The sequence below is a fragment of the Trichosurus vulpecula genome, chromosome 5 (assembly GCF_011100635.1).
Source record: "Trichosurus vulpecula isolate mTriVul1 chromosome 5, mTriVul1.pri, whole genome shotgun sequence".
Classification (NCBI taxonomy): domain Eukaryota; kingdom Metazoa; phylum Chordata; class Mammalia; order Diprotodontia; family Phalangeridae; genus Trichosurus; species Trichosurus vulpecula.
In genome coordinates, this window is record NC_050577.1 from 307,960,457 (window position 1) to 307,987,236 (window position 26,780).

General features: G+C 52.7%; 1 protein-coding gene across 1 annotated transcript in view; it reads right to left on the bottom strand.

Moving 5' to 3' along the window:
• The window catches only part of TBC1D22A (TBC1 domain family member 22A), a 323,593-nt gene that overhangs the window by 37,056 nt on the left and 259,757 nt on the right, over nucleotides 1-26,780 (bottom strand). Inside the window, exon 12 of the mRNA XM_036761386.1 lies at nucleotides 7,115-7,210. Within this exon, the coding sequence (XP_036617281.1) occupies nucleotides 7,115-7,210 (96 nt within the window). The remainder of the gene's footprint in view (nucleotides 1-7,114; nucleotides 7,211-26,780) is intronic.

Below are 26,780 nucleotides of genomic sequence, written 5' to 3' on the forward strand. Positions count from 1 at the left end.
CAGTTCTTAAGAAGGAAAAGCAGCACTGCCAAACACCAATGTGCAAGGGCTAATTTCCTATCTTCCTGTACGTGGAAGTGAGATCTTTACTCTTTCTTCAGCGAAGGCTATAAATCCTACACTGGCTCAATAAAGGGTACTTGTCTTAGAGCCCCGAGCCCCGAGTTCCAATCCCGGTTGCATGCTGACTCTGGGCAGGCTCCCACACCTCTCTGAGCCTCAGTCTGCTCACCTGCAGACGGAAGCTAACAACAATACTTGTCCCCCTTCCCTCAGCAGATGTTGTGAGGAGCACACACACATCAGGGGATGCAGAGACAGGAGCTTTAACCAAACTCTTTCATTGACCCAGTAACAAATAACTCCACTTTGGCCTCGGTGGGAAGTGCAGGTATATTCATACCCACTTTACAGCAGAACAAACAAGGCAGAGGTGGGTTAAGCAGCCTTCCCTGGATCCCACATGCAGCGAGTATCCAGGCCCAGACTCAACCCAGGGTCTCATACACCCAAACCCGCGCTAGTTCCCTGTCATCCTCTCCTCTTGCCCTGTTGTTTATCTGCTTGCTATCACAGAGCTATGAAAGACTCGCCGAAAATGAAGATGGTGGACTGTGAGCTCCCCCATGACATGGGAAGCTCCTTGAGGGCAGAGACTGTCTTTGGCCAGTGCTCAGCACAGTGCCTGGCACACACTTAACAAATGCTCAAGGAGTGCTTGATGCAGCCGTCCAGTCCAATGTCCTCGTGCTACAGACAAGGAGACCAAGGCCTTGCCCAAAGTGGCAGAGCCAGGACAGCAGGCAGGCAAGGCCCTGTGACTTTCCCTGCTCCTCCTACCTCAGCAGAATGGAAGCTTCTTGGGAGCAGGGTCAGTGCCGCAGATACACAAGCTGGGTCCCTGGAGGGAGGTCTGCCCAAAGTCGATTGATTTGTCTCCACCAGATGAGAGCTGGCTGAAGGACAGAAGAAGCAAGGAGATCAAGTTGAGGCAGCAACTGGTCATGTGATCTTCTCTCCTTTAATGAGGCTCACAATCCCCCTGGCCAGGTAGGGGACAGGCAGCAGAGTCCCACTTGTGTGGGTGGAGGGACTGCCCTGGAAAGGCAGAACCACTGGACTGAAAGCGGCGAGGGTCCTCAGAGATTGCCTGGTGGAAGCTTCTCATTTGATAGGGGAGGAAATGGGCCAGGGACTGGTCTGAGGTCACAGAAGAAGGAAGCAGGCCAGGCCAGACTTCCAAGTTAAGACCCTTGGCCCCCAGGCTCTTTGAACAGGACCTCTCTGAAGCCTACAAACGTGGGCTTCCGCTACAGGCCTCATACTTCCTTGTGAGTCAGGAGTGCTTTGTGAACCATCAGGAGCTTGTCCTAAAAAGGGCCAAAGGCTGAGCTTCCTTGGTACCGACAAGCCATCTGAATGTGTTAAGAAGTCATTAGGAAAGAAATAATACCATTTTTAACCAACACAAAAGAAGCACTTCCCCAAAACGTCTGAATTAATGTCTGAGTCATGTGCAGACAGCCTGAAGAGGCAGTTTCCAGTTCTGAGAACATGCCATGAGCGCCTCTCCCTACCACCCAAAATCAAAACATCTTCTATTTCCCTCAAAGCAGCCAGTGCGAAAGGGAAGCAAGGCTTTCTCCTTTTTCTGAACATTTAAGAACAAGGCTTTCCTTGGTGTTGGAAAGAGGGCACAGGGACACATGAAAGCTGATTCCGAGCCTAATGGAGCCTTTTTTCTTGTAATAATGAAGGCACAGGGAGGGCATTTATCAGAAGAAATCCAAACCGAATCTATGTTAGACAAAGGCAGCATTCTCTCTGGATGACTCTGCATCGGGAACTTCCCCAAGGTCATGTGGCTGTGAAGGGAGGCACTTCTGAGATCAGAGGAGGAGGGTGACCACAGGTTCCATGGGTCTTCTGTCATATCTGATTCTCTTCTGGGTGAATTAACTTCATCTGAGGCCACTGCAAGCCTAGAATCCTCTGGGGTACGGATGCAGCTGGTAGTGGGAGGCAGAGTAGGGCAGTGGGCAGCACTACCAACCAAGAGCCAAGAGGTTTGAGAGATGACCCCTCAGCCATGTGACTGAGGTATGTGGCTGGTCCTCTCCCCCAGGCCAGCACAGTTGTAGGGGAGGCTGGAAAAGCCCATCTACAAGGCCTTTCCACTTAGTGTGTGCAGGACCTCCACCCTCAAGGTGAGCACAGTCTATGAGGGGAAAAGGGAAGGACACAGATACTGCTAAGACAAATTCTAACACAGTCCATTCATAGAAAAGGCACAAGGGCCTTAGGGCTGGGAAATGGGACAAGGGAGCATGAATTTATCTTTGGACTCAAGTTAGAATTCCAACCAGAACTGGATTAAAGCCCAGGATGAAACCACCACATCCTCCCACTATTAGACTCAAGTTCACCAATCTTTAAACACAGGGTAGCCCACTGACCGAGAATTCTGGGGAGGGCAGGGGTACTAGAGATGAGGAATATGAGGCCCAGGCAGAGGCAGACAGCAAGCAACGTCAGAAGGAGAATGGGAGCCCGAGTCTCTCGACTTTGACTCCAGGATCACTGCAGCCTGTTGCACCAAAAAGAGGCCTCCAATCTCCTTCCTGATAACTAAGGCGGTGGCAGGAACAGCAGTAACAACAGCCACGCCTCCTGCCCAGCACTTCTGGATCCTGAGGGGGTTCCTCCACGGATGCTGGTGGTCATTTCCTAAACCGCGAGAGGCTCAGAGAGGGTGTGACTGGCCCCTGGTCACACAGCAAGCAAGTGCCAGAGACAGAGATTCAGGCCCCAACCCAGGTTCTTTCCATGCCTCACACACATAACCTCCCGAGGCCTGGGCAGCCATGTCCCACCTCTGGTATGTCCCATGTTTACCTTGCTGCAGTCAGAGCCACTCTCCTAACAGTCAAAGATCATGTTACTGTAAATCGTCCCAGAGTTTCATTATGTAATCCTCATTCCTGTCGTCATTTCTTAAGTTTTACTGTTCAAACCTTAAATCATTTCTTACTGAGAGAAAGTTGCCAAGTCTGCCTCAATTTCCTTGGAATGGAGCGAACTTTGAAACTCTGTACCCATCATAGTAATGAGGGGTATAATTTAATAAGGGGCACTCATTTCCAATAGTCTGAAAGGGAAATGACAAGCAGGCATTTATGTGCTGGGAACAAGGGCATCCCCAGTGCTACAACACCTCCCCACTGTGTGCGCACGGCATCGCTCCCATTGGGGCTGAGGTACGTCACGCCTCCCTTCGCCTCCCCTGAAAAGGCCCATGTTCTTGCTGTACGGTGCGGGGAGTGGGGACAGGGCAGTGGTCTTCCCTGGGGCCACTGGAGGCAGCTCCAAAATCTGATCCAGCCATGTGGCATGGAGGAAGGAAAACTCACCGGCCATGGGGGCCCTTCCAGGAAACCTTCCTGCCCTCCCATTCTGAGCCCTTGGGCCATCGGGGCATCACGAGGGCTGAGCCGCTCCTTCTTCCTCCTGACTCGGCCTCGTGGAGGTGACCCACCTGAAGCCTTCACCCTCCTTGCTCAGGGCCCAAGAAGAGGCACCATCCGGAAGGCATCCCAGGCTCTGCACCTCTGCCACCCGTCAAATGGCCCAGGGTGCATTTCCCATTCTGCTGGATCCCAGAGAGCTTGACCTCCCTGAGCACAGACCTTTCTGTTATCACTTGTTCACACATTTCCAATCCTAGGCACAGCTCTGTGCGTTCTGTGCTCTCCTCCTCCAAGACTCAGGTGAGAGGCCGCCATGAGACTGTACACACACCTTGCATCTCTACCAAGATGGAGCTTGAAGGAGGTCTTCAAGAAATGTCTAACAGACTGCTTGACTGATAGCCTGCAACACTCCCAACCCGAGATCCCTTGGGATCCAGATGTACTGGATATACTGTGTTTGTGCCCCATGAAAAATGGGAGCCCCTCCAGGCGGCATGCAGGTCACCTCCAAGCAGGGCTCAGGGACAGAGTGTGGCTCACAGTCAGACCTTCACCGGTAACTGCTTCGTGATCTGAGGAGGAGGTCTGGACATTGGAGCAACATTGGCACGCAGGCGCATCATCGATCAACATTTATTAAGCACCTTCTATGTGCCAGGCACCGAGCGAAGAGCTTTACAGACGTGATTCGTGTGATCCTGACAACAGCCCCGGCAGATGGGTGGTGGTGGTAATGATGAACAGTAATGATAAAAGCGAGCATCTACAGGGCACCTTACAAATAGGAAAGAGCTGCCACTGCAGGGCCCCCCGAGGGGAGAACTCCTGAGTTCAGTGAATTCGACCCTTTGAGAACAGCCACATCAGTGGCAAAGCCGGCTAATAAGCTTCAGCGTCATGGGATCTGGAACTGGAAAGGAGCCTGGAGAAGATCTAGTCCAGACAGAGAAACTGAGGCCTGAGAGGAAGTGACTCCGCTGAGGTCACCCAAGGATGGGGCAGTCCTGGGCCCCTGCACTTAACATCATGTAGGTCACCTAATAAAAGCCCTTTCTTCATGGGGGAGGCTCCAGGGCCTCACGGCAGCTGTAGAAGGCCCCCAGCCCCATGTCCTGTGCTCTTCTGCAAAGCAGGCAGGGCCTTACTCAACAGAGAGTCCACCACAAGGTGATTTACTAGGGATATTTACACCCAGTAAGCGTTTTAAATCTCAGCAGAGAGTGTGGATGGTGTCCCCTTAGGCACGGCTGGAATCCAGCCAGCCAGCTCAACTCCGGAGTTTGGAAAGACAAAAAGAAGCCAAATTCTTCAACTGTCCCAGCCTCCTTCGGGTCTGCAGCGAGCTGCCTGCCGAGCAGAGGCCCCGGGCCTGCGCTGGCCACTCAAAGCCCTCCACAACAGACAGCAGCCATGCTTCCCGGGCTTGTTCCCCCTCTCCATGCCATGGGCTCTGTGCCCAAACCTGCAGAAGGACATTTTACTGATCACGTGAACTGAATCCCTAACAAAGACCAGTTAAAGTGTAGCTATGCCTCGAGGCCTGCAGGGGAGCAGATGCAATGCCAATGCTCCCCCTAAAACATCATCCTGAGTTCAAATCCAGCCTCAGACACTTCCTAGCTGGGTGACCTTGGGCAAGTCTCTTCACCCTGCTTGCCTCCGTTCCCCATCAGTAAAATGAGCTGGAGAAGAACATGGCAAACCTCTCTAGTGTCTTTGCCAGAAAACCCTGACTAGGATCACAAAGAGTCCAAGAAGACTGAAAGGAGCGAACAACGTGGAGAGGGAGCAGAACGTTCCCCAGCCTGGGCATCACCTCTTACCCTCCCCACAACCCTGGAGACCAAAGGGGTGTCTGCAGCCTTCAGATTCACCCTCAGTGTTTGCCCGCTTCTCTCTTCTGCTCCCCTAACTCCTCAGCCTGGATCACACAAACCAAAGCTCCGAGGACCAACCAGGCCTTCACTGCTTTCAATTCTGTGCCTCTGGCACCTCCTGCATCCAAGGTGCTTAATAAGCACTGAATTCAACCAAAGGAAGCAGGACTTGAGCTCTGGACTCTGCTCTGCCTCCAAAGCCAGGGGCCTTCCACTACGTTGCAGCACAGTGCTGACTAGCCACCCATGCGAGCCCACACTAGACATTTCCCTTATGCCTTCCCCAGCCTGAAGCCCTCCAGTGACAGGAAGCTCACTACCTTCCCTCCTAATTTTGTCATCTAGGACCATGCAAACCAAATCCAAGTCTGTGTCTTCCAGAAGACATCTCTTTAAATGACTGTAGGGTGAGTGGTGGGAAGGAGGGGGTGTCCACACAGGTCAGAGGCTACTGAACCAACAGGCCTTAGAAGCTGATGGGGTGGGGCTGGTGAACTGATAGAGAAGAAACGTGCCCTCCAGGGGCCATAATGAGTCCCTGAGGCAGAGGGGACCCGCTTGCTCAGCCAGTGGGGGAAGAAGGGGCAAGAGATGAGTGCATCAAAGGGTGGAAGTTCTGGGGAGTTGGGGTGAAACAGGAGAACTCACTGGATTCTGGTTCCTTCATCTCAAGAACCCCACAACCTGTTCTGCCCTAAATCTCCCTCTGCCCAGCCTTTGTCTTCCTGGACATGCCAGCTGCTAGGGGCCCCCAGTACCCCTCATCCTGGTGTGTCATCTCACCACACACATGCCCAGGCAGGGGTGGTCGTTCTGTGCCAACACCCTGCCCCCCAACACACACACATGCACATACACTTGTGTGAACACATTTATGCACCTGCACACACACATCCACATCCACACTGCCTTACTCAGCACAAACAGGGAGGAGGCCAGGATGATTCCAAGGCCACAATGCAAATGAATGGCAGTACCAAGATTAGAACCCAGCACTCTGAACCTCAAATTCAGTGCCCTTTCCTGTTTTTCTTTTAAATTTTATTTTTAAGATCCTAAAGCTAATCCCCAGAAACTTCAGCATTTCCGTTCCTGTGGCCATGAGACCATGACTCTGCTCCTCGGGGCTGGAGTGCTCTGAGGACATCCCAAGCTCTCCCCACCCCTGCACCATCCGGCTTGTCCGCCCCTCCCCAGGCCCCTGCCCCCCATGGTCCCCACTCCCACTGCCTCCTGCATGTCTTGCTTGTCTGCACCCCTGGCCCCTGCCCCCCATGGTCCCCACCCCCCTCCCTCCTGCAAGTCCTACTTGTCAGCCCCTCCCCTGCCCCTGCCCCCCATGGTCCCCACACCCCACTCCCTCCTGCACGTCTTAGTTGTCCGCCCCTCCCCTGCCCCGCCCTCCCCAGTTCCCACCCCCACTCCGTCCTGCACATCCTGCTTGTCTGCACCCCCTGGCCCCCGTCCTGCCATGGTCCCCACCTCCCACTCCCTCCTGGGCCACCCTGCTTGTCTGTGCCCCTTGGCCCCAGCCCTCCACTCCTGGGGGGGAGGGGCACTGCCTCCCCAGAGGTTCAGCCCCATAGGTCTGGGCCTGAGTCCATGTTTCTCCAGTGGGCAGCATTCTAAGGGACCCCTGGAAGAGCAGGGGGGCTCCTTCTAGGCCTCTTTCACAAACAGCCCAGAGAAATGAAATCTAATCAGCTTCTTTCTCCTGTCCCCCTGGAAAACCAAGCTTGGGCTCGTGGAGAGAAAGCTTTTACTTACTTGGAAATCTTTTTCTTCTAGAATCTCTTTTCTCCATCTCACGAGGAAAGCTGCACAGACGTACAAGTGGAAGTGAGAAAAACCCTCAGGTTCAGACTGAAAAACACACCAAGAAAGAAAAAAGAGATGTGTGAATGAGCTGCCCCCTTGAAGGCCCTCACAGTGTGGGCTCGGGAGACTGGGCTCTGCCCGGGTGGGACCCGGGCTCTCTCTCAGGGGTCAGAATCTTAAAACTCTCATCTCATTTACACACATACAATTTCCTCCCCAAGTGAGGACAGCTCTGCACTCATGGGCAATGCCAGGGGCCACAGGGTGAAGAGGAGGCAGCTCCCTAGCTGTGAGCTGGTGACCAGAAGACCTGCACTCAAGCTCCATGCTCAGGCCCTCAACCTCAGTCCCTCATCAGCAAAAAGGGGATGACCTTCTGCCTCACAGGACTGTTACTGGGGTCAAACGAGGGGGATTCAGCACAGCTCAGCAAGAAACGCTTGCAAGGCACCATGGCCAAACCAAGCAATGAGAAAGGTACAGACTGAGTCTCTGGCAGGCTGGCCAGGGAATGGCCCTGATGCCTCCATTGGGGGGGAGCAGCCGCCAAAGGGAGGACAAGAAACCCAGCTTCTGGTCCAACCTCAGAACAGAGTCAGCTACTGTGATGCCGGCCACTCACTGGCACGCCCCGGGCCTCCACTTCTTCTCTGGTAAACTGAGGGTGGTGATACGGACATGCGCATTGCCTCTCCAGAGGGACGGGGAGGAGAGGGTCACTCCAAGTCTGGGGCAAGAAGGGACCTCAGGCGTCATGTAACACAGGGGGAAACTAAGACCCGAAGAAGATCACCCAGGTGCTAAGGGGCCGAGACAGGGTCTGCACCTGAGCTCAGAGCAACACGTTCCCTCCTGGACCCCAGGCTCCATGAGGACAGCACTCTGGGGCAGGAATGGAGGAGAAGCCCCAAACCTGGCTCCTGGCACTGCTCTGCTCAGCCAGCGAGTGCTTGTTAGGTGCTTACTGCACGCGGGGCACTGCGCCAGGCACTTACTGCACGCGGGGCACTGTGCCGGGCACTTGCTGCACGCGGGGCACTGTGCCAGGCGCTTGCTGCACGCGGGGCACTGTGCCGGGCGCTTGCTGCACGTGGGGCACTGTGCCGGGCACTCACCATATATGGAGCCCTGCGCAGGGCACTGGAGGTACAAACGCAGCAGCAAGACAGGCCCTGCCCTCAGGGAGCACTTTTTATCAGAGGTAACAATCCTTTCAGATTTTTTGAACCCCAATAATATCCAAAGCATCCAAACCACTTTGCTCTATTCTAAAAATGCCCTTTCTGTGTCAGCAACTTCAAGGACCAGATAAGATTGCCAAGGGGTATCTTTCCTGGTGGTGACAGGATGTCTGCAGCCAGAACAGTGGGATTTCTCTTATCTTGACATTCTAGGGACATTTGCATCTTGGGATCAGAGCCTCTAAGTGACACTGCCTTGTCAATTGTCTTGTTCAACTAAGAAACTTCCTTTCTTATGCTATGGAGACCATAGGATTGAGTAACACAGACATGTTGAGTTGGGACTAAAAATGTATTTAAACCTTCTCATTCCTTTGTTCAGAGTCAGAACTTAGGCTCTGGCTCCTCATATGTACAAGTAAGCTAGATTCACTAGCTTTGCTAGCTTTAAGGGAATAAACATGAATTTACTATCACCCAGCTTGTTTGCCTCCTTTAACCAAACTTTCAGGTTGACAGAGGAGACAATATTTACATACAAAATACAGACAGACACCAGCTGGTTTTGGGGGGATCCCCAGGAGGAGATAGAGAGATCAGGAAAGGCCTGATGGGTCAGATATGAGCTTTATCGAATGACTTTGGGATGTGGGTGGAAGATGGACGGTGTGGGGAAGGAAGAAACAAGATCTTGCAGCAGATTGGACACGTGGGCTGCATGTGAGTGATGCAGCCAGGAGGACACCAGAGGGAGGAGCCAGAATCATGGGGAAGAAGGTGGCACCCCGGCAGAACTGGGAGATTGAGAAGGGGGAAAGCTTAGTTGTGGACACGTTGAACTTGAGATGCCAGGAGAGCATCTAGTTCAAAGTGCCAGGTCAGAATGTCCCAGAGGCAGCTGAAGAGGGGGAAGTGGGAGCTCAGGAGACAGGCCAGGGCTGGCTACATGGATCTGCAATCCCTGCTTAGAGACGGCCAATGAGCCCACGGGAGCTCAAGGCTGTCACTGAGGGAGAAAAGGAAGGGTCTGAAGACAGGGCCATGGGGCCGAGCAGAAAGAAGGGGCAGGATATGGATGATGAGCCAACAGGACAAACTGAGAAGGAACCAAGAGATAGGAGGGTCCCACAAGCTCCGAGAGCAGGGAGCATCCAGGGGCCAGGATAGTCAACAGCGTTGAAGGCTAAGAGAGGACCCAAAGGACAAAAGAGTGACCATACTGGGCCCTTAGGAATCCTCGGTGATTTTGTAGCTTCAGCAAAGGAGCTGGGGAGCAGACCGCAAAGCCTTGGGAAGGGAGGAAAAGGAGAGGAAGGGGAGGTAGTGAGTGTAGACAGCTTTTAACACTGAGCCACCAAAGGGAAGAGAGACCTGGGACCACGGGACCCCAGGGAGACCCAAGGCGAGACACGGAGACACAGGACCCTAGTTTGAGGTGACAGCTGGTCTGCGCAGTAAAGATGAGGGAGCGTGGGGATGTGATTGGACTTCCGGGAAGGGACTAGTGGATGGATAAAGACCGACATTTGGTAAGCGTGGGGATAACGCTGCTAAATTATGTTAAGTGCTAACAAGCGCACTGCAGAGCAGCAAAGAGGGGCGAGCATTGCCCAGTCTTGGATTAGACCAAGACCACAAGATTCCAGAGAGATCTGTGACCTGACCATAAATCTCACATCGTACACAATGAAAGAAACCTCCAGATCTGAGAAACGTTGCAATAAGGAAGGAGGAGATCAGAAGAGAAAACTTGGATTACAGCAAATGAAAAGGGTTTTGGCATAAACATATCTAAGGAAGCAAGAGTTAAAAAGGAAACAATTAACTGGGGAAATATTTGTACCAAGTTTCTGCGATAAAGGTCTCATTTCCAAACTGCATAAGGAACTGATTTAAATGTATAAGAAAGGAAGCCATTCCGCGTCTGTGCGTGGAGAGGTGGATCCCAAGGGAAGAAACCCAGGCTGTCTCTGGTCATATGAAAAAATGTTCCACATCACGCCTAGTTAGAGAAACACAAATGAAAGCGATTATGACATTCTACTTTGGAGGCATCGGATGGGCAAAGATAACAAAAAAGGAAAACCATGCGTGCGGGAGGGGCAGGGGGGAAAGAGGCACGGCCGCTCTGGAGAGAAATCGGGACCTAGCAGTGTCTGACACACCTTCTGCCCCCACACCACTGCTAGGTCTACACTGGAAAGCAGTCAAAGGAAGAGGCAATAAGCACTGACGGAGTACCTACTATGTGCCAGGCATTGACGGAGTACCTACTATGTGCCAGGCACTGTACAGTTATCATTTTATTTGATCCCCACAGTAACCCTAGGAGGTAGGTGCTGTTTTGATCCTGACACTACAATTGAGGCAAACAGAGGCCAAGAGACTTGTCCAATGTCACCTAGCTATTAAGTGTCTAAGGCTGAATTTGAACTCAGGCCTTCCTGATGTTCTGCCCACCGTACCACAAGCTGCCACTGAAAAGTTCCTTTATGTACAAAAATACGTGGTGGCAAAAAAAAAAAAACTGGAAAGTAAGGAGATGCCCCTCAGTTGGCGCATGACCGATGCGTTCTGGTGTCTGAATGTGTGGAAACTCCTCTGCTGGAGGAAATGAGGGAGATAATTTCAGAGACACGAGGAGATGTCTATGAACAGCTGCAAGGGGAGAGAGCGGGACCGCTGGACAATGCACACGACAATGACAAGCCGCATAGAATCGGGTCACTGACCGTTCACGTCTCCAAGACTAAGGGCCAGCAGGGAGGGGCTGAGTCAGATGCATAGCTTTCCTGGGCAGACACATTTGTAAACCAGAAATGTGTCTTTTCCCCCAATGGGATGGAGGGTGGGAGGGAGAGAACCCAGATTTCTGCCTTTTTTAAATGGGGGAGGGGTGCCACAGATGTGAAACATCGCAGCCTTTCCTCTGAGGTCGGTAGATTATTATTAGTTTTCCCGGACTGTTTTACTTGGTTATGAGAGACCTCTCAGGAGGAAACAGGAATGATCCATGAGTGTTTCTGGTTGTTAAAACAAAGCACATCGATAAAACTTAACAAAGAAGGAAGAAGCCTTGGGCTCCTGGTCCCCTCTGGAGGAACACTCTTGGCTTGCACTGGCCTCATCCTGGTGCCTGAGGGGACATTTCCCAGAAGCCTGAGAAGGCCTAGCATGCTAGGAGCCTCCCTGCATTTAGGATACAACCTGGGACAAAATTGAGTTTTATGGCCCTAAGGAGAATTCGTCTTTAGTGATGTAGTGAATTATATTAAGATAGCTATTTAATAAATAAAACTTTCATATCAACAACACAAAATAGGCCTCGGCCTTAATGAAGTTTAACCTGGACAATAAACATCACTGGCTGGTGCATTCTGCAGGGGAAGGACAAAGCAGCCACTTCTCAAGATCGAGGCTAGAACAGCCTTTTTCTCTATAGTGGAAGGAGCCTAGGCTGCCACAGAAGGGTTGTGGTGAGAGGTGGCCTGGGGCTGGACCCCTTGGACTAGAGCAATCAACCCCAGGGATCAAAATGTGGTCACAGGGCTAGCAAAGCTCAGAGTGAGTACGGGTGCAAGCTGTATCTGTCTACACCTGCATGGCTTTAGGGAAGACTCACTTGTAAAATGAGACAGCTTACGTATATGGCTGCTGAGACCTCCTACAATCCAGGTCTGTTAGATGAGGAAAGACCACAGACTGGCTGTCACCATCTGGTGGACAGCATGCAATGTAAAGTCCACTGATCTTCTAAAAAATCTTCAGCGAATCCATATTGTCTCAGTGGTGTGAGCCCTGGACTTGGAATCAGTTAAGACCTGAGTTCAAATCCGACCTTAGAAACTTGCTAGCTGTGTGACCCTGGGAAAGTTACTGACCCCCTGTCTGCCCTAATGGTTATTATAATAACCCCAACTTCCCAAGGTTGTTGTGAGGACCAGATCAGATCATATTTGTAAAGCTCTTGGCACAGTGCCTGGCTCATAGTAGGCACAAACCCTCAGATTCTAACCCTAACTATAACCCTAGGAGGAAATGGCACATGATTCCAGTATCTTTGCCAAGAAAACTCCCAGTGGGGTCATGGAGAGTGACTGGAAAACGACTGAACAACAAATCCTTCCTCCCTCTTTTCCTTCCTTCCTTCCTGCTAAACTACAGTTTCCTCAGTGTGGCAATGAAGGCTCTCCTCAATCTTCTCCCAACCTGCCTTCCCAGTTTTACTTCCCAATACTGCCCCCCACACTCTGCTCTCTACATCCCAGCCAATGTGGACAATTCAACAGTTCCACACGACATTTGCACATCTATCCCCACATGGCTACAATGCACTCACTCCTTCCTCGCTGCCAGACTCCAAGGACCCACAACTGAAATGTATAGACTCGGCATCCAGTTGACAACTCCTCAAGATATTTCAGACTTGGAAAGGCCAACGGCGCTGAATACAATCTCCTGGCAGAGGGGTGAGCTAAGACCAGCTAGGATGGCAGCATTACTTCAAGCTCCAACATGGCGTCCAACACTGATTCACCGCAGATATGACCCAAGAAGGGAAGAGGATGGGGAAATCATCCCCTCCCTTGACCTGCTGGCTGACGTGCTGGGGCAGCCTAGGCTCCCGGGCCCTTTTTCTGGCTGGCAGGTGGCCCGGATGATCTTGAGGCGTGCCCACCCCCACCCCCCGCCGGGTCATCCTCCCTCAGCAACTTGCTGTTTTTCGATGCAGGCAAGCCTTTGCCTTTATCCCTATCGCATCTACTTGTGGACATCGGATATTTCTTAGAGTTCACTAGCACCGGTTTACTGGGCTGAGGATTCCGGTAGTTTCTACCATTTACAAAAGAAAACAGCAAGGGGGAGATGCCCGTGGCTAGGGCTCCTGGCAAGGCCTCCAAGAAGCAACCCCTCCTCCTCCCCAAAGGGAACAGAACATCAGGTGCCTGGGCTTCTTCTCCACTGAATCTTTTAAAATCTACTTAGGAAACCACCAGCCCAGAGCATTCAAGGAGAAACCTGGCCCTTCCTGCCTTGGGGAAGGAAGCATCTCTGAGCAGAGATGCAAAGCCAGCCTTTCAGGGATGGGGAGAGGGGACCTCCTGTTCCCACACAGATGGCCCTCTGCCCCCTAGGCCATGCTGACTCCTCATGGAGAGTATATGAAATCAAACAAAAGAACTCTGGGGAGGGAGGGAGAGGGAACAAGGAAGAGACCCACAGGCAGGCAGCACCAAGGACTCCTCCCCAGGCCTCCCTCCAGTGAGGGCTCCCAGGCAGCCGCTTCTTCCTTTGCACTGAGCACCTCCCCTTGTATGTCCCCTCTTTGACTGGGAACTCCCTGAGGGCAGGCACGGGCCTCTTCACATGAGGATCGCCAGAGCTCAGCACAGCACCTGGCACAAAGGAGGCCCTTGGGAAGAGCTAGCCTAGCTCTCCTCAGCCAACACTGGGATTCCCTCAGTCAAGAAACAGCAAGTGCCTACTGTGTGCTCGCTCAAGGGATGAGAAGAGGAAACAAAACTCAGGCCCTGCCCTCCAGGAGCATGGAAGGCAAGCACACATCAGATGATGCAGAGGAGCCAAGGAAGGGGGAGGAAAGGGGCTCTGTGGATGTCTGTGCTGGCACCTTCTGCAGCCCCAGCTCCAACGCAATGTCTCCCCACCCTGGCACCTTCCACGGCCCCAGCTCCAACACTGATGGATTCAGTTGTGATGGAGACAACAAAGGAAGGAGTGCTTTGGCAAACTTGACATCAGATCACCTCACTATCAACTTGTCTTAGTCACTAATTAAGAACATGAAGCAGCTGCGAAGGCCCGTTTCCCCACAGCTCTGACAGGCCACACCACGAGACGTGTTTCCACGCAGTTGCAGTGATCGTTACACAGATGCTGGCATGTTATTGTACACGGAGGACAGCGACAGATTTGGGTCTGGATGGGGTTGTACGTTGCCCTGCACACACTTCAGGCCGAATCAGCTAACGGGCTGATGCCACGCACTCAATAAACGGGGCCTGTAGGGGGTGTGGGGGGTGGGATGGTTTGCATTGGTTACAATTCAGTAAAGGATCCAAGGTACAGACCTCCCAGGTTCCAGGTGGTAGCCCCTCTTTTTTTACAGATGGCATCTCACCCTACCTGGTTTGCTCCCTGGCATCACAGGGGGTCACAGCATAGACCACACGCTTGTTGTCTGAGGACCAGCCCAGCTGAGAACACCAAGACAGAACGTGGGAAGGCCGGACACCATTCAGCAGGGCCGTGGATGGGGCCTTCGGGAGGGAGCAGATGTAGACTCACTCACCCCAGGATCAGAGGCCATCTTCCACAGAGCCCACTTGGAGTTTACCATGTCCAGGGGCAGGCCATTTTATTCCTGGATGGCTCTGATGTTGGCAAGCTTCTCCTTCCATATATGGTACCCTCCAGCTGGGATCACTGAAGCCCCAGAAGCATTTGAGATTATCTAGCTACATCCCCACAATTCACAACCCTGAGGAAACAGAGGCCCTGAGACTCCACAGATGCCACCGGGCTACCAAAGACCACAGCTAAGAATAGATCCAAGTCCTCTGCGGTCCTCCTTCCAGCCATGCCCCAGACTACCTACCTTGGGCTGGTCCTCTGCCTCCCAGTCTGGCACCATGTGCCCTCTCTTTGTGGGCATCTAAGTGCCCACCTGCTCGTGCCCCCAATGGCGCCCAATCATCCGGGCTTGGGTCATGCTACTGCTGCCGTCTCGCATGCGGGCCCCCTTCCCTCTTCATGCTTCAAGGGCCCAGCTCATGCAGCAGAGCATTCGAGACTTGCCCTGCTCAGTCCCCACTCAACCACAAGCATTTATCAGGCCTCTACTCTGTGCCAGGCACTGAGGACACAGGAACAAAGATGAACCGATCCGTAAACACAACATGACGGGGAGGGCACAAATGCAAAGCCGTGCCACAGCTGTGGAACCAGACAACAAGGCTTTGTGTACAAGACTGCATGTGAACTGGGCCCTGAAGGAAGAGAGGAAGACCTGAGTTCAAATGCAGCCTCAGACACTAGCTATGTGGCCCTGAGCAAGGCGCTTAACTTTGGTCTGCCACAATTTCCCCAACTATAAAATGGGGTGCCTCCCCTCCAGGGTTCTTGTAAAGCACTTGGGAAACCTTAAGGCACTACCTAATAATGGTAATTATTCCTGTTCTTTCCAATCAGCTAAAATCTCGTTGTGGCTCTCTCCACTCCGTCTGGCCCATCTGGCCTCCTTGGGTCACTCACCAGGCTGCCTTCCCCATGGACTAATACAAGAGCCTCCTGACTGATTTCCTGTTTCAGGCCCCTCCCCACTGCGATCCATCCTCCACACCAAGTTGCCAAAGCGTAGGTCCCAGCACACACTCAGTAAGCTCCAGGGTTTCCCCACTGATTCTAGACCCAAATCTCAGCTCCTCAGCTGGGCCTGTGAAGCCCTTCCCAAGCTGGCCTCAAGCTACCTGTCCAGCCTCAGCACACGGCATTCCTCTTTCTGCACACACTGAGGTCTCCCAAACTGGCATCTGGCTTTTCCTCAAAACTCTTATAAAAAACACAACCAAAATCTCCAACCGTGATGGGAAATGAAGGCAGGAGACCATCCATGAATGTGAGCCGGGAGTGCTAGGCTGATGGAAACAGGGACAAGGCCCTGGGTTTGGGCCCAGCGTCTGTCTTTCCAATAAAGCGGGCGATGTGGTCACACGTCTGACATACTTCTGGTTGAGGTGTTGAGTATTTGTCAATAAAAAGCATCAGAAGAAAAAAGGTGCGCCCACCCCTAGCTGCTCCCATGGACCCAATAATGAGTCCCCCTAACAGTGATCATTAACAAGTCCGTCTATGCCCCAGGGCTCTGGAAACATAAGCAATGGGATTTCCAGTGAGAACAGCCAGCTCCAATGCAACGGACAGACCCACATCGGGGAGCCAGGAGGTACATAAACCCAGGAGGGTGAGCATACCTCCCTCAAGGCTGCTGTGAAAACCACGTGACCCAGGATGTGTGGGGAGCTCTGCAAACCTTACAGGGCTGCTATGTACATGTCAGTTCACACCACCATTATGTGCACCCTTAACGAGTGAACTAACACTGCTTCATCCTTAGATCATCCCCTGTAAATATCTCTTTTGTGCATGCCTTCTAATTACAGTGCATGCATATAATAAATAGAGAGAGGTGGACGGCTTGGTCTCTGGACCATCTCACCACATTCCACTCCACCAGGAGAGAGAGCCAAGAGGAGGGAGACTGAAGGTGAGCCCAGGGTGCCAGCGGCTTTCTGAGATATCTCCCTGTGCAGGGCTGGACCCCCATCTCTAAGCTCTGCCACCTCTCACCATGAGGCTGGTTCCACTTCTACCAGACACAGGGATTTCCTTGCAGCAGATGCCAGACGCACTTGCCTGAGATCAGCTGACTCCCAGTTAGTGGCATTCTGGACCAAGGTTTTCTTTGTGACAGAGTCCAGCCTGTGTAGAATGACTCACAGCTGTTTTGGCTTAAAAACCCAACCCCCTCCATTAGGCTTATATACTCATTTTCTTTTACGCCAATAACGACACGCTGTCAAAATGATGCAGGGAACGGGGCGAGCCTGGCTTCGGCTGCATCCACGGCAGAATGTCGGCGTGCCCATGGCATTCTTCCTTCTCTCATAGCTCTGTGTGGACAAGTTTTTCCTCCCGTACCAGACAGGAAGCCACATGAGGACAGGGACCAGAGAGGAAGCACAGCCCTCCCCAGCCAGAGCACCCACTTTCAGCACGTGCAGCTGAACTCCTCATGAACTGAGGCAAAGGGGTAGCTGTGTCAGTGATCAGGCGACACCCACTCAGAGAAACTGGGGATGGGGTATCCGAAGGCTCAGGAAGGTCAGGGAACAGGAAGGCCAAACCTAAGGGAAGCTGGGAGCCAAGGAGGAGATGGAGTGAGGAGGAGAATGAAGCCAAGGAAATGACCCCAGGGGGGCCAACTTGCAGCTCTGCTCTCTAGCTCAGGCAGTGTACGTGCCCTGCTCCAGGCTGGCTATGGCCCACACCTCAGACTCATCCTGGTTCCAACGCACCAGTGGGGCTCGGGCTACACAGACAGGGGCTACTAACCTCTTGCAGATGGGGTCATTCTGGGATCTCTCAGAAAACCGTGACACTCTTTTAGCATCCCCATACTCAGTGGTCAGGGAAGGAGGGAAGGAGAGAAAAGAGGCCCATACACCACAGACTCCTGAAGTTGGGCCTGAAGGCTGGCCAGCTCACCACCAATCAAGAGAGTACATGGCCCCACACTCAAGGGATTCCCTCTAAACTCTTCAGTCCAGGGAGTGGAGGAGGCTTTATCTAGCACAGACAACGGGACATTCTACCAAGGGCATCTTCTGATGCTCCATCCAAAGCCTACGCCAGTACAATGGACTGAGTCTGGTCACCAGGGAGTGACTGGCTTTAGACAGAGCCACCCATGCTAAGCCAAGCAGAGTTTGGGATGCCCACAGCTAGAGGGGAAGGAAGAGACCCTCCTGAGTCCCTTAACTGAAGGAAAAGCCCTTCAGTGGTCACTGGATCATATGGCTTGAAGCAAGGAGGGACTGGGCAGCTCCTCCCAACCAATGACCTCATTTTCTATATGAGGAAACTGAGGGGCAGAGGGTCCCAGGGACCTGCCTAAGCTCACAAAGTATTAGGGCCAAGACCTCAGGTCCAAACCACCTGAGCTGGGCACCCGGTAAGCGCTAAATGTCTTTGTTCATTCCTCTGGAAGGAAAGCTGAAATCCACCAAAGGTGGTAAAGCCTCCTCTCTCCCCAAATTCCCAGTGGCCTCTGAGCCTCCTCAGTTCACAACCACAATGACACCCTCTCCTCCTCACACTCCGTCACCCCAGCCACTCTACGGCCAGAGCCTGCAGGCACACAGCATCTCCCCCCAGCCCCTTTCTGCTTGTGGGCTGCCTGCTCTGGAGTCCACAGGGACTGAGCAGAAAGAAATGAGGAGCATTATGCAAGCTTGTTGTGTGTGTGTGTGTGTGTGTGTGTGTGTGTGTGTGTGTGTGTTTTGTTGGGGGGGGGGGCACATTCCTGTACACAGGAGTAATTAGACAGCATCAAAGGCGCCTTCAGGAACACCAAGACTGGCTGCATCAAGATTTCCTTTTCATTCTGAAAAGCATCTTCAAGGCTGTTTTCAATGATACATTCTTCGGCCCTTTGAAACTGTACACAATTGCCTCAAATATTCAATTAATTAGCAAAAGAAATTGCCATTCCCAAGGGACCCGTGCATTCATCCCAATTCCAAGCCACAAAATACATCTGTAAAGACGTCTGTCCATTGGCGGCCCAAGCCTTTGCAAAGGGAACAAAGGCAGGAGGTAAGATTGCGTCTGCCAGCACCTGCTCCCTGCCGTGCCCTCCCTCTGATTGGGCATGGAAACATGCACAGCAAAGAGGGTTTAGAATCCAATCCAAACAACTACTTCTACTTGAGAGTTTCGGCAAAGGCCTAGAGACAGAAGCACATGCATCCCGCCTTCATCTCCTGTGACTCAGTGCCCCTGGTAGAAGCAGGAGGGCAGCAGACCCAAGAGGCAGCCTGGCAAGTGCGCCTCTCCTCTGGAGCAGTGATCAGAAATGATCTTCTTCCGCCAGCTCTGAGAGGACTTCCGGAATTATCCAATCTCCAAATGGGCCCCTGCCTGGCACCAACGTCGCCCGCCCCACTCCCCAACTGGAAGCATTAAATCACTTTCTGATGACTCAGCATCTGGCCAGAGCCATCCATCACTGTCTGGTCAGGAAGTCGGCTCGGAGGGATTTGTGCTCCCTGTCCAAACTGATAAACTGTTCTGTTTTTTAATTTGGCCAAGGACGTCCCCAACAAATTAAAAGGAAAAGGATCCCGCCGAGGGTCCTGATTATTTTTTCTTTGAAGCAAGAAATGACATCATGCCAGTTAATAACTTAAAGAGGTTCTAGTTCCCTCTGGAGACCAAGCTGTGGCTTACAGGCCACAGCTTCTGACGAACAAAACCAATGTTTTGTTAACAGCCAAGGCCAGAATACCCCAGAATCCTGTGCAGGCTGGGTCGGGGGCAATGCCATCCCTAAAATGGGTACAGGCTGATCGTGGGGCCAACATGGGGCTGTTCCATGTGGATGACGTCTACAACCCAAATGTCATCCCCTCCACCAAGGGTTCTCTGATCTCCCCCCGGCTCACACCACTTCTCCTTCCTCCTCTGACCTCCCCCCATCGTTCTGGGCCAAGTTCAAACAGCTAGCCAGGAGCCCTGAGCTCATCCTGTTCTTTCTCATCCATTTTCCAAGACTCCTCACCAATGCCATCTCTCCCTCCAATTCCTCCCATCTCCTCTAATACTCCCAAGTTCCTCGTGGGTGCCTCTGAGGGCTGTATTCTAATCTGTATTGTGAGTCATTGGGCATGCGTGGCCTCCCCCATGAGCCTGGAGGTTCCCTGAGGCCAGGAGCCAGCTGGACCTCACCATTCTTCCCAGCTCCCCAACTCTGCTACGCACAAGACACGGAGGAAGTGTTCTGGAATTCTGACTCTCAGCAGGATCTCCAGATGGCCAGCCTTTCTCTGAGGCTGCCACGTGGGCTCACAAATCCTAAGCAGAGTTCAGAGTCCCCTAGGGTTGGCCCTTCACCTCAATTATAAAACTGATCTGGTAAGAGGTGAAATAGAAAGAACCGGGCTTGTCCTTGGAAGAACTGAGGGGGCAAGTCCCTGTTCAGACCCTCATTAACTATGGGACTCCTGATAGGACACTGGCTCTCTCTGAACCTCAGCTTTCTTCCCTGGAAAATAGGCACACTGACACTTGTAATCCCCAGGCTCAATGTCCTTAAACCCCAAGGCGTATGGCTGGGCTTCCTCTGGTCCAGTTGGGCTGGTCTGGTATCTGTCTCCTGAGATATCGTGCAGACTCCCTTACTCGGCAAATTTAGAAGGAGAAACAAAGCTGCAGGAGATGGATCCAGCTGGATAGAAGGGGGACCTTCCAACAGGCACAACTGTCCAACAGTGGAATGGGTCTCCCTGAAGAGGAGCAGAGGTCAGATGGGCACTGGGAGGGGTCTGGAGGCCACTTCTCTGGTTCCATCTAATGCCAAGATTCTATTTTCTCCCCCTCCTCACGCTCCTTATCTTCCTCCTCACCCTTCTCCTTCTCGTCTTCCTCCTCTTCTTTCTTCCTCCCTCTCCTCCCCCCTTCTCATCCTCCCTCCTCCTCATCTTTCTCCTTCCCCTCTTCCTCCCCTTCTTCCTCCCCCTCCTCTTCCCCTTCCTCTTCCTCCCTCCTCTTCCCCTTCCTCTTCCTCCCTCCTCTTCCTCCTCTCCCCTCCTCTTTCTTCCTCTTCCTTCTCCCCCCTCCTCCTCATTCTTCCCTCTTTCTCCTCCCTCCTCTTCCTCCTCCTTGGCTTTCTCCTCCCTCTCTTTTTCCCCTTCCTCTTCCCCCCTGCTCTTCCTCCTCCCCCCCCTTCCTCCTCCCCCCCTGCTCTTTCTTCTTCCTCCTCCTCCTCCCTCCTCTTCCTTCACCTCCCTTACAGGCCACATGCAGATATTCACTACTTTGAAACTAAGTGGAGGAGAAGCCCAGCCTTCCTCTAAGTGCTGGTCCCCAGGGAATGCAGTCTCTGTTTGAATCCTCACTAGAACAGTGTGGCCAGCTCTGCTGCAGAAGCAAAGACAGGGGTGTTCTGGACGGACGGTAAATGCTCGAGTGACAGACACATCTGAAATCATAGTGTCCTGAAGCCTGAGAATGGAGGAAAGGGGCCTTAAACATCACCAACCAGTCGGATCCTGTCTTACAAAGGGGAAACTGAGGCCAGAGGCCAAACGATCTGCCCAAAGCCACCCTGGGGGACTCAGAGAGTCAGGATTCTGGGCACTGCGATGGAGGGAAGGGCCTGGACTGGAGCCCCAACACTGCCACAGCCTGCCTCGGGAAGCAGTTGGGCCCAGCAGGACCCCGGCCCTGAGGCCTCCTCCACCTCTGGTCAGGCAGCATCCTGTCCAGGGCTCTCTCTGCCCAGGGCCCATGCCCCAGGCACTCCCCATCCCCTGACTTTGTGCTCAGGATGATCTTTCCTTGTCAACATGGGCAAGATTCACATCAGCCTGTTCCCTCTCTTCTCTAATCTGTGGGGCAAACATCAATAGAAGCCAAGCTGCAGTGATGGATTTGAGAATCTAATTAACACAATATTACTTTCTGCTGTTAAACACAGCACAAGTGAGATTGTTCGGGGGTGCAGGCCAGGCGCCCCAGACATGTGCGACTGTCCCGCAATTAAAGGCTCTAAAGACCAGATGGGGGATGGGGGAGAGAGAGGCGTCAGGGCTCCTCACAGTGCAGTGGACAACGTCTAGACTGCCTGGACCAGGCACAATGGAATATAAACTGTATGTGGGAGGAGAGCCAGAACACCCGGGCTCCTTCACAACTGTCTTTGTCAGCAACTAATCCAAGAAGCCCCAAGATTCAAACATCCTTTCCAGATCTGGCAGCTTGTGCTTCACAGAAGACTCTCGCAGCCTTAAACATTCCATGTCCTCAGTGTCCCCCTCCCCCACATCCCCAGTTCTAAGCCCCCTCCTGGCCCTGATATCCCTGTTCTAAGGGCCTTCCCAGCCCTGACATCCCCTCTAACATCTCCTGTTCTAATGGCCCTCCCAGCCCTGACATCCCCTCTAACATCCCCTGTTCTAAGGTCCCTCCCAGCCCTGACATGCCCTGTTCTAAGGTCCCTCCCAGCCCTGACATCCCCTGTTCTCAGGCCCTTCCCAGCCCTGACCTTCCCTATTCTAAGGCCCCTCCCAGCTCTGACATTCCCTGTTCTAAGGCCCCACTATTTGCAAAATGAGAAAATTGAATTAAATGACCTCTGTAATCTTAGTTATGATTCTAGGGTCCTTCCAATTGGCCATTTCTTCTCTTCACATTAAAGAGAGTGGGCTTTATCTAGCAGAGGGATCCCCAACCTTGGAATCAGGACAGCTGGAACTCTGAAGCTTCCTGGTCATGTCACTTCCCTAGGCTGGACAGTGAGGGAGTGGCACCAACCACAGGCAGGGTCCCCCTGGACACCAGGATTCACCCAGTCTTGGTCATTCCCTCTCTCTAAAACATCTTGTGCACCCTTCCCCTTCTCTCCACTTCACACATGTCCAGGCCAGGTCAGGTCCCCATCAAATGTCCCCACAACAATTACAATGGCTGCTGGCTGGTTTCCCTGCTTCTGGCATCTCCAAACCCCAGTCCTTCCTCTTCAGAGGTGCTACATGGCCATTCCTCCAACACAGGCAGCCCTTAGCACCACCTATTCCAAAGGCTTCTGTGGCTCTTAACGCCACCAGGATAGACTACAAAAGCCTTGGCCTGGCATTGAAAGCCTTCCATAATATGGCTCCTACTGGCCTTTCAAGGCTTTTTCTGATCTTCTCCCTTAGAGCTCTCTGGTCCAAGAGCTGCTGCCTCTGCAGGACGTGACAATCCCCCCGGGGTCGGACCCTGGTCCCCTATGTCTGGAAGAGCCCTCCCTCCTCACTCCAACCTCCCACTCGCATTCCACAGGAGGCCCTTCCTGTTCCCCACCCCCCCCCAACACACACACACACACACACACACACACACACACACACACACACACACATACACTTCAGCTAAATGAACTTGCTCCCCACCCCCATCCCCTCACCCTCCATCTTTCAGAGACAGTTCTGTTTCCTCCCTGGTTCTGATAAGAATCACCTGCTATAGAGCTTGAGAAAGAAAAGGGTTTGTTGCTAAATTAATGCTTTTAATGCCATCAGTGTAAAACACAAAAATCAACAAGCATTTTATCTATTAAGTATCTACTGTGTGTCAGGCCCTGTGTTAGCACTGGGGATACAAAGGCAAAACGGAGCAGTCCCTGCCTTCCGAGGGCTGACACTCAGGGGCCAAAAGCTAAGCAACTCTCAGCTCTCAATCCTGCGCTTTCAGAACCTGGAAGGAAAGTCTTCCATCTTCCACCTACTAATGGCCACCCTGTGGACTCAGACATGGCCACTCACGTGACCCGAGGTATCCTTGTGCCTCTTCTGGGCTCAGAACATGTCCCACGCAAGTTGGCCCGTGGTGGGGCAACTCCTTCAATATCGCTTTCCTGGCATAATTTCTTATCCATCATTTTTATAGTAGCACTAAATTTAAGGAGAGACTGGAGGATGAGAGAAAAATCTATTTCATATTATAGCCAGAACAGAAAGCTTTCAATAAATATATAATTTTCAAGTTTAACATCGAGCCTGAGCGGGGAGGAAAAAAAACTTAGGTCTGCAAGTAAGGTGGTAGCACTGAGCCAGGAGGGCCTACCCCACTACCCCAACAGCCAATACTAAGGTAGCCGGGCCCTTCCGCCCTCCCCAAACCCTCTGAGACTGACAGCAAGCTGAAGCCCAAGAGCTGCAGGCCTTCCTGCTAGCGACTTAGGGAGAGACGACACCCACCCCAGGCATGACACAAATCTAGGCTGCCATGTCTACAAATCCCTTTAGTCCTGGGCAGCTTGGTGGTCTAGGAAGGGAGAGGAGAGCTCTTCCTCAGCTACTGCTGCTGCTACTACTACCACCACAATTGCTACCACCACCCCCTGACCTCTCCAGCTCCAGTTTAGTTTCTCCCATCGCCTGCTGACCAATTATCCAGTGCATATCTAACTAGCCCTGAAACTCAGCCTCCTCACACATTCAGGTCCTTGGTCACACTTGTCTCCCCACCCCCAACTTGGCTGAGGTTGCCGCTTCCTCCCCGTGGCCCAGGTTCCCATGATCAGCCCCATCTCCTGTGCTCCTTCTCCATTGGCTTCTCACACCTAATCACTGGCCAAGCCCTGGTCCCACAGCTGTTCCTGTCTCTCCCCTCTGTGAGCAGGCGGGCACCTGTGTAGCTGAGGGCCTCCTCACCTCCCAGTCTCCTCCTGGCCTGGTCCTGAAGGCTGCCTCTCCCACAATCCTTCCACTTGGTTTCTCATTACCCCTGTCCCCAAGCTCTCCACCTGACCTTGCCATTCCACTTCCTGTCCCTTGCCACCCTCCTTTGCCTGAGACATTCCTCCTCTCCTCTGCAAGGTTGTCTTCCTACGCTCTCTCCTCCTGGCAGACAGGACCCTGGACAGCACCTCCCACCTCATCTCTGCAATCCTCTGCACTCATTTCTTCCCCTCCACAGAAGGCGACATGGGCAGCTTTGATGCCATTGTGGTGGCACAGCACTGGGAGAAAGGGTCCAATTCCTGATGCTAATATTCAAGGCCTTCCACGCTCTGGTGACACAATATTCTTCTCTCCTGAGATCTCATACCACTCCCCTTTATACAGTCAATGGCCCGCAGCCCTGGGCTCCTTGGGTTTCTCTGACTCACAATCCTTTGCCATGCCATCCCCTGCACTTCTCTTCATGGCTGTCAAATGAAAACTGAGGGCAAACTCAAAAGCCACGCCCTCCCCACAGTCTTCCCTGGTCCTCCCAGCTGGAACGGAAGCTTCTCTCAGAAGCCCCAAGTCCCCATTTTTCTCCTGCACACACCACATTCTACTCTGATCAGAGCTACCCCAAGCAGCCATGGGCTCCTTCCCAGAGGGCAGAGCTGGTGCCCTGCCCACAGAGGCCTTGCTGATCCTCCACAACTTGGCCACAAACAGTCTTTGCAGATGCACCGCGCCTTCCGGCTTCCTGTGATGGCCTGCCTCTGTGTCATCCCATGGGTCCGCAGCACCCTCCCCTGCCAGCCTGGCAGAAATGCCATCAGCACATGAATCCTCCTTGGGACTCCAGCCCTCGTGCCCATGCTCCCCATGTCTTCTTTCCCTCTGGACTGTCAGCTTCATAAGGGGAGCAAACATACTGTATTCATTTTCTGTAGCCCCCTCACTGATTAGGACCGAACATTTCCCATAGTAGGCACTTCGTAAGTGTTTGGTGAACAAAGAGGTGAGTGAATGAACAAAGCCCAGTAAGTGATTGATGTCTGCTGAATGGAGCCAGGGATTACAAATGTCGGTCCATCCCTAAAGCTCCAGCAAAATCTCACCCACCTAAGCTATCCCCTGTTATCTGCAGCAGAGGCAGTCCCAGGTGGGGCAGAGAGCCCAGACAGCCCTTTCCACCTGCATCCTTCCCTCTTCCCCTTACTCCTGCTCTCAGTAAGATGGAGGCTCTAAGGGTGACTGGCCCCCAGGGTGCTGATGTTTCTGCCGGTGACGACACCTCGAACCACACAATGTGAAATCCTCATAAATAAACCTCCTGAGTCCCTGCAAAACAAATGCATTCTAGCACTGCCTTCTTTGCCTCTGTATCCATTTGAAGAAGTCTTCTATGATCTAGGCTCCCTTTGAATGGACGTTTTATGAAGAGCATAGAGAGGCAGAGATGGGCGCCTCCTCTGCCATCCCAGCACAAGATGGCGGGCAGCTCCTCTCTGCCTTGGGAAGGAAAGGCTTGAGATCTACGCAGACAGACCAGAGGGACAGCCAAAGTCAGACAAAGGAAAGAAAACACAGTCATGTACGGGAGTTGATCTTCAAGTGAAAACAACTATCAAATGTTATTAAGCCCCTGATAAGCACGGGCTAAGCTGACATGATTTCCTTGGCTTCTGGGTCAGCACAAGGAACTAGCTCTCTCTTCTCTGATTCCTACAGAGACATACCCTGGGCCTTTCCTCAGCCTTTGTCCTGCCCCTCCTCACTGCACTTGGCCTTTCCTGGGTTAGAGTGATGAGCTCCTCGAGGGCAGGGCTCAGAGGCCCCCCACTGAGGGTAGAGACGGTTTTATTTGCACCCCCAGTGTCCGGGACAGTGTCACTCCTGAAAGGGTCAAAAAGACTAAAGGGGACTCTCTCCAGCACCTGGGACAGGGCTCTGCCAGTTGGGAAATTAATAGCTTCAACTATGTTTGTTCAAAAAATCTAACACTGGAAGTAGCTCCTGAATTCTGCTCACAAAGAGTATTAACTCAGCCAGCATTAGCTTCCTTCAAGGCCCTGGTATTTCTCCGTTGTGGTCACCCCCTACAGACACACTGGTCACAACAACTCTAGCTCCTCAGAAGATGGCCCTCAGGAGTTTCTATGAGAGAACATTGCACACACACACACCCCCAGAGAGCCTCCCCACCTCAATCAGGCTGGTCCCGAGGCCCACCACCAGATATGGGTGCACTGGAAGCCTTGCAGCTTGGTACACCTGACCAAGGCTGGTGTTCAGCTGGCCTGGCCTTCAGGGTCCCATCCATAGGCACCATGAGGCAGCCCAGGAAAGGTCCCTGGTGGGTCTATTTGGAGGCTCACTTTCCTGCCGTGAGGATTATTCTACTACAGGAATCCATGCAACAAGCTCCCT